Below are 18594 nucleotides of genomic sequence, written 5' to 3' on the forward strand. Positions count from 1 at the left end.
AATTATGTCATGAACTGACTGTTGCAACATGTTCAGCATTGATCCATGATAATCTATAGTACATTTGAAGTCGATCCGATGATGTATGAGGGAGATAGAACACTTGAAATGTCCTAGGGGGCGCTGTTGATTCAAATATAAATGTAATTCAATAGATCTATTTGGGGGCTGACAAAGATCAACCATATTAAGTTTGGAGCAAATTGGATCTTCCAGATGGAAGCTGCACTCACTTGTTTATTAGTGGGCAAGGCTAAATTGATGTCTTCAATTGACTGTGCCAACATGTACAGCATTGATCAGTGATGATGTATAGTACATTTGAAGTAGATCCGATGATGTATGAGCGAGATAGAGCACTTGAAATGTCCTAGGGGGTGCTGTTGATCCAAATTCCAATGTAATCCAATAGAGGTGTTTGGGGGCTGACAAATATCAACCATATTTATTTTGGAGTGCATGTGTAATTTAGAGCCAAACATATAGCCGTTGCATGATATCAGAATTCACCGCGCCACCACAGTCCCTCCAGCCAAATCAGTCAATACTGGTGGCTGTCTTAGACCACCATGTTATCAGTCAGTTGGGACAGTTTCACATTAGTTAGGTGAAGGACACCAAATAGGCACCATCAAAAGGAAAACATAACACTTCGTGTTCTCAGGGGGCGGGGCTTCAATGATGTCAGCATCTGATCAGTGAATATTGTTCAGGGCCAGAGGCAGATCAATCTTAGAAGGTTTCATGTCTCTGTGACTTTCCTTGTAGGGGCTGATATTTTAAAATTTTCTAGGAGGCGCTGTGGAAGAATTAGGCCACAGCCACCAAATATCTCATCAGATCTCTTTTGGGGACTGGACTAGGATCAATCATTTTGAATTTGGTGCAGATCAGATGATGTATGTGGAAATTAGAGCCAAACGTATGGCCATGGCATTGACGTCCAACTTTGCCGCGCCACCACGGCCTTTTATGAAAATTCACTGTGCTTCAAATGAAGTTAGACCCAATAGTTATCAATCACCTGACACAGTTTAAAGCAGATTGAGTATAGACAGCCAGATATCGACCTTTCCCAGGCTTAGATAATGTCAGCATATGACGACCCCATAGGATCGTCGGGAACCCGAAGGTCCTCCTTCATGCCAACTTTGGTGTGATTTGGCGTTTCTTTGGGAAAGTTATTGCATTTTTTCACTTTGGGTGCGAATGCCATTTCGGGCACCAGCCATGCCCCATAAACATGCCGAAAACTCACGATTTTGATAACTTTTAATCCCCCATGCCTTAACTGCATATTGACCTAATATGAAGCCGATAGCTCAAAATCCCTCTGAGGAGTGAGTTCGAGGTGAGTAAAAGTGAAAAACGGCCAAAAATTAGCCTTTGATCCAAAATGGCCGACTTCCTGTTCGTTTTAGGGCATACCCCCCAACAGACTTTTTTTCTTGGTTTGAGGAGCTCTACCAGAGTGCCGAATTTCTGATCTCTACGACTTACGGTTCGGCCTATCTCATGTTGACGACGACATTAAAGAACAGAAATTTCACGCGGGGACAATTTTGGGTAAAATCATACGTGTTTTGGTGCATGGCATAGTCCCCAAATTGCCCCGCAAAGAGGCACCGGAATAATAATAAGAAACCTTATGATTACAATAGGCCCTTGCAGGCTTCCTGCTCGGGCCTAAATAGTGTTTTTCTCTATCCATAGCCTTAAATAATCTACGATAGAAAAACTGTTAGGAATGTTTGAATACTGAAGCAAAAGGACGCTTAAAGCAGACCACAGCCTAAAATTCATTACATAAGAGCCAAACAAAGAGTCACACAGTGGAGGGTTATGGCTCGGGGTCGGGTGACAGCAGCATATGATTCATGGCTCGCTGTGCCCTTTTGTTGTGTCCTCCTTGTGGAGGGACCATCTACTGCTTTTAGCCAGTTGTATTTTACAGCCTTCAGAGTTTTGCTCTCTGTCCGATGCAAGTTAACCGGCAATGTCATTTTCAGTGTCTTCCTTTTTCCCATCTGGGCAAAATTAAAGAAAGAATATTCTGTTTGTCACTGCATGAGATGTTCCATTATTACTCATTGTTTGTATCTTGCAATAAACAGTACCATAGTTGCTTTCCACTTGTAGTGGTTTATAATGAAAGTAAATCCATTAAATTGACCCCATCTACTTAACAGCTATCATTGGACAATAAATTTGTGTTTGAACTAAAGTAACTTGCAAAAATATTTAAACTTTTCAAAACAATTCACATTTTTGCACAAATATAAATTCATTTTATTGGGAATTAACAGGACAGGGTCGCAACAAGGTCGCAACTTGCGGCTCTGTAGCCACAAGTTGCGACCCCTGGTTCAAGCCCTATACATTGCCTCCTAATAACACTGGCTAACAATGCTATAAAACAGACTAGTGTTTTTACACAGGATACAGAAAAGGCCAGTTTTACAAATTTTTCTGTTTTCTATACAATAATACATGATTATAAATGTATTTTTACAAATAAAATCCTTAAAACTGCTGTGAATAAATTTGTGTTTGTCTCCCCTGAGTCAAATTTTTTCTAGAACCATCTTTTGCTCCAATCACAGCTGCAAATGTTTATGGGTATGTCTCTATGAGCTTTGGACATGTAGAGAGTGATTTTTTTAAACAACAAAAGCTTAATCTTGTTTGGACAGTGTCTTTTTAGAGAAATTATTAAATCTTGCCACAAACTCTTAATAGGATCTAGGTTTGGACTTCTAATAAATTAGCTTGCAATGATCTAAATCAGGCATCTCCAACTCCAGTCCTCGTGGAGCTAATGTTCTGCAATGTCTAGATTCTTCCCTGTTCCAAATCAGTTGCTGAATTACCTCCTCAGCATGTCATTAAATTCTGCAGAGGCATGGCAAAGAGGCATTCATTCAATTTCGGTGTGCTAGAACAGGAATGCATCTAAAGGTTTAAGGACATTAGCTGTCAAAGACTGGAGTTGGAGGCCGCTGATCTAAACATACCTTTGTAGCTTTGCCTGTATGTTTAGATTTGTTGTCCTGGAAGAAGGTGAACTTCACCACGGTCTCAAGCCTTTTGTTGCATCTAACAGGTTTTCTACCAGGAAGCTCTGTACAGCATAGTGCTTTCACCACCATGTTTCACGGTGCAATGTTAAGTTTTCCATCACACATGGTGTGGATTGAACGTTGTTTGATGGAGTGCTCTCTTTTCCCTACATTTTACAGTTATGCACATATTATTTTGTGTTGGTCTATGACATATAGTTTCAGTGAAACACATTGAAGTTTGTGGTTTTAATGTTACACATCAAGGGATATGAATGTTTTACCAAGCCCTTTACTGGTCTGTATTGAGAATGATGAGGAATAAATTCATTGCACTGCTGTAAGTTATTTTTTGCATAAATGTGCGTGGTTGTGCATCTAAGTGTTGCCCAGTGAAGAACTGGTAAACGGTGTACCCCATCTTTTACCCAATGACTGCTCGAGATGGGAACCAGGCATCCCACGGCCCTGGAAAGATAAATGGGTAGAGATGATGGATGGATGGATGGATGGATGGATGGATGGATGGATGGATGGATGGATGGATGGATGGATGGATGGGTATTTTGAGCATGTTACCTGGTCAGTACTACAACTTATTAGAATTAGAGAAGCTACGAGATTACATACTGAGTGAATTTATGATGAACACTGCGAGTAAATCTCCTTGCAGAAGTGCAATGACATGTCCAAACATGGCTTGCACTTGCTTATTGAATACATGCACGCACACTAATCTCAAAATAGAATCAAAACTGTTCTGGATTGAAGCTGACATGACACTGCAGTAGAGAGAGTATGTTTTGTCTGCATGTTAGCTTCCTCGTCTTTGCAGAAAACCAAAATGTGGGGTGGGGGTTGGTTGGGGTGGGGGGTAAGTCAAACAACTGCTGACAGCAGCTGGAGGAACAAGTGGTCTCTGTTTGGCACTGTCAGCTCGCATGTGTCTTGTCAGTCCAAAGACAAAAAAAAAAAAAACAACAAAGCAACTGCTTTACCACAGGTTTTATATCAGAAACCTCTTAGAAACAGTTAAGTAATGATTCTAATGTTGTAAATTTATTCTCCCTGTCTAAGTTAACAAACGTTCTGGACTATTACACAGATGTGATATAGAAGCTAGAAATGTGTGACTCAATCTCACCTATCATGGACACACTGAGGTTTTCCAGTAATAATATGGTGACTCATCAGTAGATAAAAGATCAAAGGGAAGTTTGTTATTATCTCACCCACCTCATTGCTCTCTTCTATATATGGGATGAAGGCACAGATGTCCACTGGGGAGATCCCTTCCCCTGTGATGCCATTCATGGAGAGGTTGTTGACAATGGGGGCAAATGGCTTCCAAATATAGAGATGGGGGTCACAGTACTTGGCCTCCACAGCCTTTTTCGCAGTATAAATTGGCTGGCTGTGACATCTTAACACCCCTTGTTTTCATACTCAAGGTCCAGCCCCCCTGTGTACTGATCTTGTATGTACCCAGCTGGCTAGTACTAAATGATTTTAAATTGGAACGTTTTAACAAGAAAGTGGATGATGAATTTTATTACAAAAAAGCAGTGACTGGCTGCCCTCATCAAAATGGATCATCCTGTTCTACTGACCTGAGGGCAAGAGGCTTTTAACTAATGAAATGCTGGCAAAACCTAACCTTTCAAGCATTATTGTTAGTGATTTTAAAATAAATATTGCAAGTAGCCCACTGCATGTGCAGCTCAACAAATTATATTACCATCAAATAGTGGATTTTTACAGTGATGTAATTTAAAAAGAGAAACTATTGTATAAAATAGGATTATTAAGATAAATATGTTTTTTTAAATGTTTATTTCTGTTCATTTTGATCAATGTCTTGCAGCTAATAAAATCCCAAAATTTTGTTTCTTAGAAAATTTTAATATTACATAAGATTAAAAAGGACTGTTGAAACAAGGTTAACACTAACCCCAAACACATTTTATTATAGCATTCACAATCACAGGGAAGAGAATTGTCCTGCGATCAGTTATTAGATCCCCTCCAAGGAGGGTCACAGAGACTCAAGAAACTAAAGAAGCTGGCCATTCACAGGATGCTCTTTATAAGTATATTGATGGAAAATTGGGTGGAAGGAAAAGTGAAATAGACTAGGGTGCACATGCAACAAGGATAACTGTGTCCTTGAGAGAATTTTGAAGCAAGGTCTGTTCCAGACTTTGGGGTATATTCAGTGACCTGGATTAAAGTTTGTTACCTGATCTACAGAGTGAAAGGCCTGGACTGGTGCTCAGGAGTGAAAAGTCCTCCTTTTAAAAAAAGACAATTTGCAAGGTCCTAGAGAAAACTGGACCGGTACAAAATCCAAGTTACCACGCCACAGTGATGCCGTAATTCACGCAAAAGGAATATGTAACATAATATTCTCATTTTTTCCAAAACTAAGTTAGCTGTAAGCCACATTTATTAAAATTTATGGAAATAAACACATAAACGCCATCACTCTCTGTATAATAAATATAAATAACAACCAAGTTTCACTTTGTGAATTAGCTTATTGAAATAAATTTATGTTTTGGCTCTTTTTAATTCCATTCTAACTTCGCGAGATTCACCTGTAAAACATTTTTAAATCAGGATTCTAAACCAAATAAGTCAAGTCCAGCCATTATTTCCAATGTTTTCACTTTACAAAAGAACTATGTGCATCCTTTGTGGTCCAGGCTTTATCTAAAGAAGAAGAGACATAACTCTGACATACAGTGTTTTTTTACCAGTGGGTTACATTGTGGCTCCCTTTATGTTTAAGATGATGAAGAGAGCACCGCTCTGGTGTGCGATAATGGATCAGGTCTGGTGAAGGCTGGGTGTGCAGGAGATGATGCACCACGAGCTGTGTTTCCCTCTATCGTTGGTCACCCACGTCACCAGGTAAAGAAAACTATTCAGAACACAGTACACAGTACATATAAAGACAGTAAACTGTGTACATCACATGGCAAAAACTAGTACAGTTGTGCAAAACAGGTTTGTGATCCATGCATCTTCCTCATTTCTGTTCCCACACAAAGTCATGTGGTTTTATCTTACATCATAAGGACTGAAGCACACCACTTTATACATTTCTCATGTTTGCCATTTTTAGGGTGTCATGGTTGGTATGGGCCAGAAGGACTCCTATGTTGGAGATGAGGCCCAGAGCAAAAGAGGTATCCTAACCTTGAAGAATCCCATCGAGCATGGCATCATCACAAACTGGGACGACGTGGAGAAGATCTGGCACCCTGCTTTTTATAATGAGCTGCGAGTTGCCCCTGAGGAGCATCCCACCCTGCTGACAGAAGCCCCCTCAACCCAAAGGCCAACAGAAAAAAGATGACTCAGATCATGTTTGAGACTTTCAAAGTCCCTGCAATGTATGTGGCCATTCAGGCAGTGCTTTCACTGTACCTGTCTGGGCGCACCACAGGTATGACAGAGAATTCCGGCATGCTTTTATTCACATTGATGGTGACGTTTTCAATATGGGAAATTTGGCTCACCTTCCAGGACAGCATAACCTGGGGGGCACCATCAGCCCTGAGACACTCCCCATCTATTTGACTTTTTATTTCAATTTCCATCTCTTGTCAGTTTGAAATGGGTGCCATCTTTTGCTGTGCACAGTATAAGCACTGTAAAAAATTATGGTTGTACACTATGGCTGGTTACTGATCCTTATGTTGGTATCTGTTTCAGAAACCTTCATTTCCGTGCTAAACAGAAGCACAATTTTAATGTTCCATAAGGAATCTACTATTGCTGGTTCAACATTATGGAGACTGATTAAACCTGAACTGGATAAATCTACACAATACATATAGATGATAAAACGTGGGTTGAACTATTCTATGCTGATTATAGTTTGTAATTTGTGAAATGAAGTATGACTACCAACTTTGGTCATTGGTTGCAGGTATTGTTTTGGACTCCGGTGATGGTGTAACCCACAACGTACCTGTCTATGAAGGTTATGCTGTTCCTCACGCCATCATGCGTCTGGACTTGACTGGTCGTGACCTCACAGATTACCTCATGAAGATTCTAACAGAGCGAGGATATTCTTTTGTCACAACCGGTGAGATGCGCCAGATTTAGTGGATAACAACTCTCGTTTATTCTTTCAACTGTCCATCCTTTGTGTTCTATCAACATGAACAAAGATGGCAATGTTATTCAAAATAAAGAGCTAAATAATTCAATGAACTGCCATAATACAATGTCAGAGGCTCTTTAAAGTTTTGCCTCTGACAGTGGAGTGGAAACATTTTCAATATTTACAATGATTCATAATCTTCCGACAACTTTTAAAATCATCGATGTTTGCTTTTTTGCAGCTGAGCAAGAGATTGTGCGTAACATCAAGGAAAAGCTGTGCTACTTGGCTCTTAACTTTGAAAATGAGATGGCCACTGCAGCCTCCTCTCTGGAGAAGAGCTACGAGTTGCCTGATGGCCAGGTTATCACCATCGGGAATGAACGTTTCTGCTGTCCGGAGACCCTCTTCCAGCCCTCCTTTATTGGTGTGTGAAAACATCCAAACACCAGTATTTATATCACCCACACATTCAGTGTGCAAGTGAAGAGTGAATGAATTCAGCAATAACAGTTAAGTAATTGTATAACCTGAAACCAGATACTGGATCCTATATTCAGAAACAGAGTTGGTTCTTGTATGAAAGGGATGGGAAGCTCTCCCTCCCTGTCCTGACAAAGTCAATTCTCCAAACAACAAAAGCCATTTTACAATGTCAATTAAGAAACATTATGAATTAAAAATACTGATCTGAAAATAATCTAGATGGATGGATGAATGTGCTTTTCACACTTGTCTTAATCTGAGGTGGTCTTAATGCCAAAACATTTTTCACAATTAGGAAAATGTCATCATTCTTCAACTGGATTAAATATGATCTCTGTTTAGTGTCTGCTTATTCATTTAAGGACTGATTAGTCTAAATATGTAAGATTTTGAACTAGAGAATTTCCAGGCTCCTTTTTAAAAACTGAAGTAGCCCTTTAATATGAACAACCTTGTCTTACAGTGCTTTCATTATGCACACCACAGGAGAAAACTTATTCCCACTGACTGGATACGTAACTAACTCATTTGCATTGTGGCGCTCCCCAAGCCATGGCACCCTGGGCAGCCATATCTTTCTCATAAAGGACAAAGGCAGCTCAGAAACAGAAAGTCTATTTAGGTTCATATAACATTTGAGCTGGTGTGAGGTTTGTAGGCATACCTAATTATGAAAGCAGTGATGTTTATTAGACACCTGGAGACATGGGTCGTCTTTGCCATGGCATAAATAAGATTTGAAGTGATAATGCTGGAGCTTAGTTTCAGCACTTTAAATCATAGATATCTGAGCAGTGTCGTCTTCTGTTAAAGATCACAGGTTTGCCAACCTCATATATGAAGCCTCATGACAATACAAACAGTAATCTGGTGCAGGTTTGCTTTAGGGTGGGTTTAGCTGTTGGTGGAGCTGTCCAATTCAGCACCTGTTCTGACAGCTGAAGGCGGTGTGCTCCTTGTTACAGTGGATTCCAAAATGTACTCAGACATTTTGTTCCACAGGCATGGAATCTGCTGGCATTCATGAAACTACCTACAATAGCATCATGAAGTGCAACACTGACATCCGCAAGGACCTGTATGCCAACAATGTCCTCTCAGGTGGGACCACCATGAATCCTGGTATTGCTGATTGTATGCAGAAAGAGACCACTGCTCTGGCCCCCAGCACCATGAAAATCAAGGTACTTTGACTCTTTGTAAAATATGAATTTTTATATTATTATAGGCAGGTTCATACTGTCACAGATGTGTTTTTGGTTTAGATTATTGCTTCTCCTGAGAGGAAGTACTCTTTGTGGATTGGTGGCTCCATCCTTGCCTCTCTGTCCACCTTCCAGCAAATGGGGATCAGTAAGGAGGAGTATGATGAGACTGGACCATCTATTGTCCACAGGAAGTGCTTTTGAGAAGCTTTTTCTTTCCTCTAACTGTCGTTTGTTATCTCCATCTTGTCAAAGTATTTGTTTACTCAAGTGGAATTTATATTTGTATATGTACATATTTAAAGATAAACAATTTTTAAGCATTTGTTTGTTTCTTTCTTTCTTGACACTGGAAAGCAGTGGCACTCTGAGCTTTGTCCTTTTCTCACATGATGGCTGAGTAAAGGTTATTGAAGATTTGAATTAGAAAAGATTAGAGCGAGAGAAGAGGATCAGCCACCTCATGAGTAACTTTCATTGAGTGACAACACTGGGTCATGTGACCCCTAAGGCTAAATTTAACAAAGAAAATAAGAACAAGCAGAAAAATGGTAACAATAATAGTTTTATTCCTACTACTCCTCCTCCTCCTCCTCCTCCTCCTCCTCCTACTAATAATTATTATTATTGGTGCAATGAATGGTTAAAAATTGACTTTCATTGTAATGCTCATAGATACCCTTTCAAATAGGAGTCCTCATCTTTAAAGGGGATATTACAACTAAAAAATCATCCAAATTCGTAATGGGTTTAAACCAGATGTTCTGGGGCTTTCAAAATAAAGCTAAAAAATGAAATGCTCCTTTACTTACTTTTAATTATGGCCCGAGCAGGTTTCAAAGCATTCAACAAAGAACTAATTTGGACTTTCAAATTAAAGCTTACAGCTAATCTTCACAGAAAAGCTTCACTTTTAATAGATTCGGTTTTGGTAAAGAAAGATTCCATATTAACAATAGAACTAAACCTGATATTAAAGGAAACTGTGCTGACATTTCAAAATAAAGCTTATGGATGTTCTATAAAATAAGATCTTTAATATTGTTTCAAAAGGAGATTCCATGTTACTAAGTGAAATAAACTAGTAAAGGCACATGGGAAGTTGGCCTTTTGAATTAATTTAGGGGAGACTCATCAAATGGTAAATGGTGACTTGCAACGGTATGGCACTTTATTAAGTCAGAGGACTCTCAAATTAATTCAGGGAGACTCATGTCATAAAATCAAGCTTTTCTATAGTTCGGGTTATGCTTATTTATGCATTTGGCAGACCCTTTTATCCAAAGCGACTTACAAATGAGGATATGACAATGCAGTTACTACAAAGGTAGGTCAAAGAATCCTAATGAGCTTTAAAAATACCAGAGCTGATAGAGGGTTGAACTAAACCAGCAATGAAAATACAAGCACATTTATGCACACTTCATCAGAGTAAGCCCAATGCAGCGTAATAAGTTGCAATCTCTGGGTGTTATATGGAGCAAAGTAACATACTTTGCTTCTATTTTCAGACTTCAGTGAAAGAGGCAGACAGGCAAGCAGGCTCCTTCATAAAGCGATTAACAACTCGGATGGTACTTTCACTCTGTCACTGTATCCACAGCGTCATCTTTGCTTGAGGCGGAAGCAACAGCTCTGCCATCCGGGCCAACAGCCTGTGACATAGGGAGGGATACCTCTGGGCAAAAGAGGAGACTGTCCTCTCCCAGAAAGAGAGGATAAGCTCCATTTAGCCCAAAGCCGACTATGTAGGTTCCAAATGTAGAGTAAAAATAGAACAATAGTTGTTTTTTATTTGGTAAGAATTCACATATTAAAAGCTGGTCCATTGCATAATCAAACTAAGCAAGTGCCTAATGCAAGCAAACAGCAGGGGGCTCCCAAGATAACTTTGATAAGAGCTGATTTAAAAGTTTCCTTGTTGTTTTAAATGTAAATTTTACATGCTTTAAGATTTAAGCAACTTGAGAAATGTACTAGTTGTGAACACAAGAAGAAAAACTTCTATATTTTGGTAGTTACATTGACATTAATTATTGTTTTGCAACAGTACATTTTGCTGCTTGGGTTACATTTTTCTGCACATGCAACTTAAAATCTTGACAAACAATTTTTCAAATTTAATGTGATTTTCTTTTGAAGACCAACCCATTTAACCTTGACCCATCCTTCTTAACTAATACCTAAATGCCATTTATTGATTTATTTACACTTAAGGCCACATTAAAGGCCTTGTGCCAGTTGGAGGTGCAGTGCATTGTACATGAAACTTGTGTCATATCTTTCTATTTTGATGTCCCCAAGATAAAAGCCAGTGCAACCAATTGCCTTCAGAAGTCACCTAAAAACCATCTAGAGTCCACCAGTGTGTCAGTGAACATTAGACAACAAATAGCAGGAACAAAGTCATTTTGAAAAAGGCAAAATAAGTCCTGATCAAAGTTTGTTGGAGAAGAATTCGCTCTGGGGAGATGAGGTAAAAAGGAACTTTTTGCCCTACCATCATGCGGTGGACATTTTTTTCTTCAGCAGGGACAGATAAGCTGGTTTAGAGTTAACGAAAGATCGATGGAGCTAAATATAAGTTAATTCTGGAAGAAAACCTGTCAGAAGAGGCAAAAACTTTAGACAGGGTCAAAGGTTTAGCTTACAGCAGTTGGTTTAGATCAAATTATATTCATAAATTAAGACGAGAATGACATTGTATAGCAACACCTTGAAATGTAGGTTCTTAGATGATCGAAGCTGATATTTTGCAAAAAGTTCAGTCTTTAGACAGGCAAAGCTTTTAGAGATATACCCCCAAAAGACTAGTTTACAAAGTACTGACTTAGGGGAGCTGAATACATACACAACGCTCTTTTCAGATTTTTGTTGTAAAAAACCCGTTTAAAACCTTTTCCCTTCCATTTCACGACTTATGCACTGCTTTGTGTTGATTTTTCAAATATGACCCCAATCAAATACATTGAAATTTGTGGTTGTAATGTACAACTTACAATCCATTAATGGCAGATTGGGCGTACTTAAACAAACACAAGGGAAAAACACCCTGTTCCCTATGGACATATTGTATATAAAATATTAATATATACCGTGGTACAAAATATTTGAGCAGCATGTTGAGCAATACAGTGTGGTCGCAAGTTCAATAGCCACGTGGTGCAAGATTCGGTGCAACTCTGGACAAACCAGGCCAGAACAGGATGTACAGAACAGCGCATGTTTTATCCAAAACCTTATAAAAAAGAAATCGGAACCCCTGGCACTCCTGGGGGAGCCACACCAACCTATCTGTGTGTACATGACGCATAGGAGGGGGTTGTGTATGTAAGGGGTGGGGGGGGGGGGGTTATATACTACTTAAAGGCGGATTAACGGTGCAAGACATTAAATCCAACCTGCCTCCATCCAGACACAGCGCGCAGCCAATCAACCTGATCTGAAGATCGAAAATAGGAGGGCTTACAGTAATCAGCCCTCAGAGTCTCATGACAAGGAACAGTGTGGCAGCGTTGCGGGAGCGCTCGGCACACACAGCAGGACGCTCACTGGCGCTGCGCTCTCAGCTAATAACCAACCAGAGAGCACTAAGAGAGACAGAAGGGGGGACGGGGACGGTAGGAGCATCCCGTGACGGACGCGTTTTTTAGCTGATTTCGGACGTTCTGGAGTGTAAGAACATCGCAAGAACGAGAGAGACCGTGCAGGGAAATTAAGCCGGTTTTTGGAGGGATTTGACCAGAGTGCCCTTGTATCTTCGTCTCCTCCGGATGATCAGAAATGGGGGAATGGACTATACTAGAGAGGCTCCTGGAGGCTGCTGTCCAGCAGCACTCTACTATGATAGGAAGGTAAGATGATCTACAAAAACCAAGAACAACCGAAGAAACGCAGCAGCCTCCAGGATCGTCTTTAGCATGGCACCCCAGTCCCCCGTTTCTGTGTTGTGGCTCCAGGATCGTCTGTACCGTGATGTCCAGTGGTGCTTCGTGTCTGTGTTGTGGATTTTTCTTGTCTTGTTCCCCAGATCTTCTTTTTTTTTTTTTCCTTTTTGTCTTCTTCCTAAACGAGGGAGCTCAACTCAGATGCCAGCTGTCTTTTCGGAACCTGGGATGGTGCTGCAAAGTCAAACAGCCTAAACTTAAAATTGATGTTGCCCGTTTCATATGATCATTAATCCGTTTATTCATTTGGTGGTTAGTTGTTGAGTTTGAGCAGTGACAGAGCACTCAGGGGAGGGTGGCAAGGAAGAGACATCGCCTCCTTTCATTAGCATGCTCACACAGATACAATCAAAGCAACGTCGATTACTGACGTGTCATGATCATTAAATCAAAGCCACGGACATCCATCGTAAGAAACACATATGATTTTTCGGAGATCGTCCGGTTTCAGCACTGGAAAGCTCCTTAAATTGTACACGGGCGCTCCTACGCTGAACACATATAGTTGGGCTCATTTTCACGTTGCTGTGTGTGTCTTCTTGCTTTTTAGGATCACAAGATACACACTTGCATTATAAGAAACAGATTTTGTTTCGCAAAGCGGTTTTAGCACTGGATAGCTACTGAAATTAAACCTGCTCGCTCCATCTGCTCTGAACACATAGACGTAAAAATAATTCCACATAGATATTTTTCTTTTACTGCCTTTTAGGATCACAAGACACGAAGATGAACCAAAAGAAGCACTTTTTTCGCCGAATATATACTTTTTTTTTAGCATTTGACAGCTTCCGATCTTATATTTGTGCGCTCCTGCGTCGAATACCAACTACTGGCACATATTTTCACATTGTTCTGTTTGTTTGCTTACTTTTTAGGATCACAAGACCCAAACTTGCATTGTAAGAAATTCATATCTTTTCTCGGAGGGCGTCCTGCTTCAGCAGTGGACAGCTCTCTAAATGAAATCCAAGCTCTTACAAACTAAACACCTACTTGCACATATTTTATATTGTCGTGTTTCCTTTGCGTTTTAAATTGCATCTATTGTAAAGACAGTCATTTCATTTTCAGAGCGCCCCGTTTCAGCGATGGACAGCCCCTTAAGTTGAACCCAAGCGCCCATACACTGAGCATGTTTAATGCAGACAGTTTCAGAGTTGAGTTTGTTCGCTTTTTAGGATCACAAAACTGGACAGTTCCTTAAATCAAATCCAATCGATCATAAACTGAACATATAGACTTGCACATATTTTCACAATGTTGTATTTGTTTTGCGTTTTATATTGCAAAGACAACCATTCTTAAAGACGAACATCCTGTTTCAGCACCGGGCAGCTCCCTGGGTTGTATCCGAACGCATCCACACTAAGGCATGTATTGCATATATTTTCACATTGCTGTGTTTGTTTTCTTGCTTTTTAGGATCCTACTAACAGTGGTGGTCATCTTCCGGATTCTAATCGTAGCAATAGTTGGAGAGACTGTCTATGATGACGAGCAGACCATGTTTGTTTGTAACACCTTACAGCCGGGCTGCAACCAGGCATGCTACGACAAGGCATTTCCCATTTCACACATTCGATATTGGGTTTTTCAAATCATCATGGTGTGCACACCGAGTCTTTGTTTTATCACATACTCAGTGCATCAGTCGGCCAAGCAAAAGGAGCGGCGGTTCTCCACGGTTTACCTGACGCTGGATAAGGATCAAGATTCTCTGAAGCGAGATGAAAGCAAAAAGATAAAAAACACCATTGTGAATGGTGTACTCCAGAACACTGAGAACTCCACCAAAGAAGCCGAGCCGGACTGCTTGGAGGTGAAGGAGATCCCCAATTCGGCAATGAGAACTACAAAATCCAAAATGAGGCGACAGGAGGGCATCTCCAGGTTTTACATCATCCAGGTGGTTTTCAGAAACGCCCTGGAGATAGGCTTCCTGGTTGGCCAGTACTTCTTGTACGGGTTCAACGTCCCTTCCGTGTACGAATGTGACCGCTACCCCTGCATCAAAGACGTAGAGTGCTACGTGTCCAGACCCACAGAGAAGACCGTGTTTTTGGTCTTCATGTTCGCGGTCAGCGGGTTCTGCGTGGTGCTGAACCTGGCCGAACTCAATCACCTGGGCTGGAGGAAAATCAAGACGGCCGTGCGGGGCGTGCAAGCCCGGCGGAAGTCCATTTATGAGATCAGAAACAAGGACCTGCCGAGGATGAGCGTGCCCAACTTTGGCCGCACGCAGTCCAGTGACTCTGCATATGTGTAAAAAAATCAACTCCATAACGGACATTGTGGACAGCTCCGCACGCCTAAAACTTGTGTCATGACATAAAAGAGTGGGCATATTTATTTATTTACAATTTATTTTCCATTTGATTTGATGGTATTCTATGGACTTGAAGGCAAGCGTGGATCACGCGTTTGCTTACTTTTACTTATTCATTATTGCACTGATGCAACTTTTTAAGTAACGTTTCTACTCTGGCGAGACCATGTTGAAGTGTTCGCAGATCTTTCTTGGGCTGCACTTGAAAAGAGCAAATGCAAAAGAAGAAGAAGAAAACTTGCACTAAAGAGGTGAACACATGAGAGCTTGATCGTATCCAAATGTGCTGAAATTTTCTTTCTACCCATATTTCTGTTACATGGCACCACTAAAAGGGAACATATAGCATATTCCTACCAGGTTTATATATACCCATAATACACACACACATACACACACACACACACACACACACACATATATATATATATATATATATATATATATGTATGTATAAATCCTTAGTGGTTAGCTAAAATACATCAGCTTGGTTAATTATTTTGTCTTGTTTGTTTTTGTTGCCTGTGTTGCACCACTGACCTTAACATATGTAACCATTCCATTGCTTTATAGCTATAACTTGCAAAATAGTATCTGGTGAATTTGCTGCAAAACGCTAACGTCTGTGACTTCCTTAATTTAAGACACACCAAAGCGCCCACTGCTTTTATTTGTGAGTGTTTATTTTCTTGCTATTTGTGTAATCAAGTGCCATACTTGTACATAGACATTATATAAATTATAAATATATGTATACATATTAATATATATATATATATAAATATATGATGGGAATAATAATCATGAAAGCTGATTCCTTGCTTGGATTATGCTGAATATTGGCCATTTTCTTTTTGCTCCAAATGTATATGTTGTGGTTTGATTGAAGAAAATAAGATATTCAGATTTTTTCTGTTTTATTTTTGGAAATGACTGGGAAAAAAATGAAGTGTACATTTTTTTTAATACTGACAAGACTCCCTCTAATCACAGCTGATCAAAACTGAAAAGAAAAGCACAAATTGATTTTTTTCTTATCAAAGAATGGGCAATTGAAATCTGCTCTGGTGCTACTGTTTTTCATAGAATGGTCTTAAATGTAACCTTCAGAACCAGAAAGAAAAAATAAACACATCTTTTTTTCTGTGGAAAATAAAAGTGGGATTCATGTACACCAGAAACGTATGAGATGCGGTACTTTGTGTTCCCTACTGTGGCTTCTTTTATCACACATATATCCAGGGGAAGTTGTGTCTTACTGCAGTGAAGATGTTAGCCACACCCACTACTGCAGGACACACCTGGTGCAGAATCTCACTACTCTGCATTGTGTTGCAATTCTGGTGCTGCTTCCATGAGGCACATCAATTCGTCTGCTCCTTGATAACATGGCATGCATTAAACTAGAGCAAGCCCTTAACTGTATATTCACAGGGCCTTGGTGTGGCATTAATGTGCTGCACTCACCAGGGATAACAAAAGCAAATCATGCCTCTGAATACATGCAGTGCGTTCATCCCATCTTCTTTTATTTGAGAAAGGAGGAAGCCCAAATGAAAGGAGGGAAGGTTTCTGTGCTACTTGTGAAGGTCAGAAACAAAAGATGGGGAGAAATAATAGGACACTATAAGCGTTTAACTGTATAACCGTGAAAAAGAAATGAATACATTTAGAGATTAAATTAAAAAATCTGAAGCTGTTGATAGTTGTTCTGGGGGAAGGATGGCATCTTCATTATGCCTCACCCCAACCCCTCTACCAACCACCCCTCCCACACCTGCCTCGCAAGGATGACTCTGCAAAGCTGGGAGAAATAGAAGAGCAGCCGTACCTGCACATCCATCTTCATCTCAGCAGGGACTAGAGATTTTTTCATGAACTCAAAAGAGAAAAGAAGGCAAAAGAAGTCCAATTAATCAATGTCGTTTTGAACCAGTACCCTGTCATCCTCATTATCTATTAACTCAATTGCTCATAAGGGGCAATACAATTTAAAATATACAAATAACATTTTTAAAAATACCCCTTATTAATACAAAATGATCCTCATTACCCCGAGTGTAACCTGAGCATAGTTCTTATTTTGTGCATTGCCTTCTTGTTCTATAATCCTGCAACATCCAAATGGATTCCAAACTTCACATCAATTGCAAAATTATTGAACAGTAACTGAATCCAGTTATGCTGTGACAAATATGCATCTATTAGGATTTAAGGGATTGAACAAAAAATGTGATCACACAGTGTACAAACAAGCAATTTAAAAAAATAACATTTTTTCTGCATACCTTGGAAGCCTTGATCACTGCTGCCTAGTACAACGATTTATGATAAGGAGGAAAAAGAAAGCCTGCAGGACTACCTCCCAGTTTTGCCTCAAGTCAAGTCATATTTTAAAGAGAGGTCTTCCACTTGATAATGTGATGTATGAAAGAAAAGCACCTCATTCAGTTGTTCACAGTAAAACATCTTATTTCTGAACAGTCTTGGTCATGTCTTTGTAGCAAGACCAAAATTAGTTCACATGAGGAAGTATAAATGTGCTGCACATGCATATAAGTCACGCAACTTTAATTTGCAAAATCGGGAAGGGTGTCAATTAATTTAAACATAAAAGTAAAATCTCATATTGAAATATTCAAAACTCATATGCATTTTGTTTATTTTGTTTTATGTGCATTTGAGCCTAAATGCATAAACAGTCCCACCAAAATAAGCATAAATAAGGACAAACCTAAAAATGCCACCTAAGATGCTTCAGATAAGCGAACACTAAAAAGAAAGGTTTCATGTCTCTTTTTCAGGAAGGTGTTAGGTTATTTTCTGGTCTCAGATGCTGAGAGATCAAAACCAAGAGCAGGGTTATTAGCTTTTAAATCTCAGAAATATCCCGCAACGCTGCCACACTGTTCCTTGTCATGAGATTCTGAGGGCTGATTACTGTAAGCCCTCCTATTTTCGATCTTCAGATCAGGTTGATTGGTTGACAGGTGTTGGGTTTAAGAGTCTGAAGCAGCAAAATGAGCAGCATTTTACAAGTGTTGTAGATGAGGCACAGTAAGGCAACACAAATATAAACAGATTGCATTTGCATTTGAATTTTATTTACAAACCCTTTTTTCCCATTTGCGATTAAATATTTATAGGTTTGTGGCAGTACAGTAGCTTTCGTTTTAGCTCTAATGTGAGTCCAGGTCATCTGTTGAAAATACCTGAAAATGCTCATCGGTCTATTGACTGATAAGTATGACCAGGTCAAAATAAGTATTTTCATATGGTATAAAGAGCAACAATTACTAAATGGTAAAAAGCATGATACTGGAAGCCTTCAGAGGTTTTCACCCTAAGCATCTTTGTTTTCCAGAATCAAGCCAAAAGCACCTTGAGACCACGCTATGCGTCTAGGAAAATGTTTTGTGAACTGATTACACTGTAAGTCTAAAATATCAGT

The 18594-nt window shown here is 39.7% G+C and overlaps 1 protein-coding gene and 1 pseudogene across 1 annotated transcript; both read left to right on the plus strand.

Annotated features, from left to right (window-relative positions):
• The first annotated feature begins 6186 nt into the window (after nucleotides 1-6186).
• On the plus strand, nucleotides 6187-9092 carry LOC124855175 (annotated as a pseudogene).
• A 3164-nt stretch (nucleotides 9093-12256) lies between these two features.
• Nucleotides 12257-16324, plus strand: gjd2b (gap junction protein delta 2b). Its single transcript, XM_047392854.1, has 2 exons — nucleotides 12257-12721; nucleotides 14240-16324. The coding sequence occupies exons 1-2, from the start codon at nucleotides 12651-12653 to the stop codon at nucleotides 15081-15083; spliced, it is 915 nt and encodes a 304-aa protein (XP_047248810.1). The 5' UTR covers nucleotides 12257-12650; the 3' UTR covers nucleotides 15084-16324.
• The last annotated feature ends 2270 nt before the right edge of the window (nucleotides 16325-18594 follow it).

Source organism: Girardinichthys multiradiatus, chromosome 19, assembly GCF_021462225.1.
Source record: "Girardinichthys multiradiatus isolate DD_20200921_A chromosome 19, DD_fGirMul_XY1, whole genome shotgun sequence".
Classification (NCBI taxonomy): Eukaryota; Metazoa; Chordata; class Actinopteri; order Cyprinodontiformes; family Goodeidae; genus Girardinichthys; species Girardinichthys multiradiatus.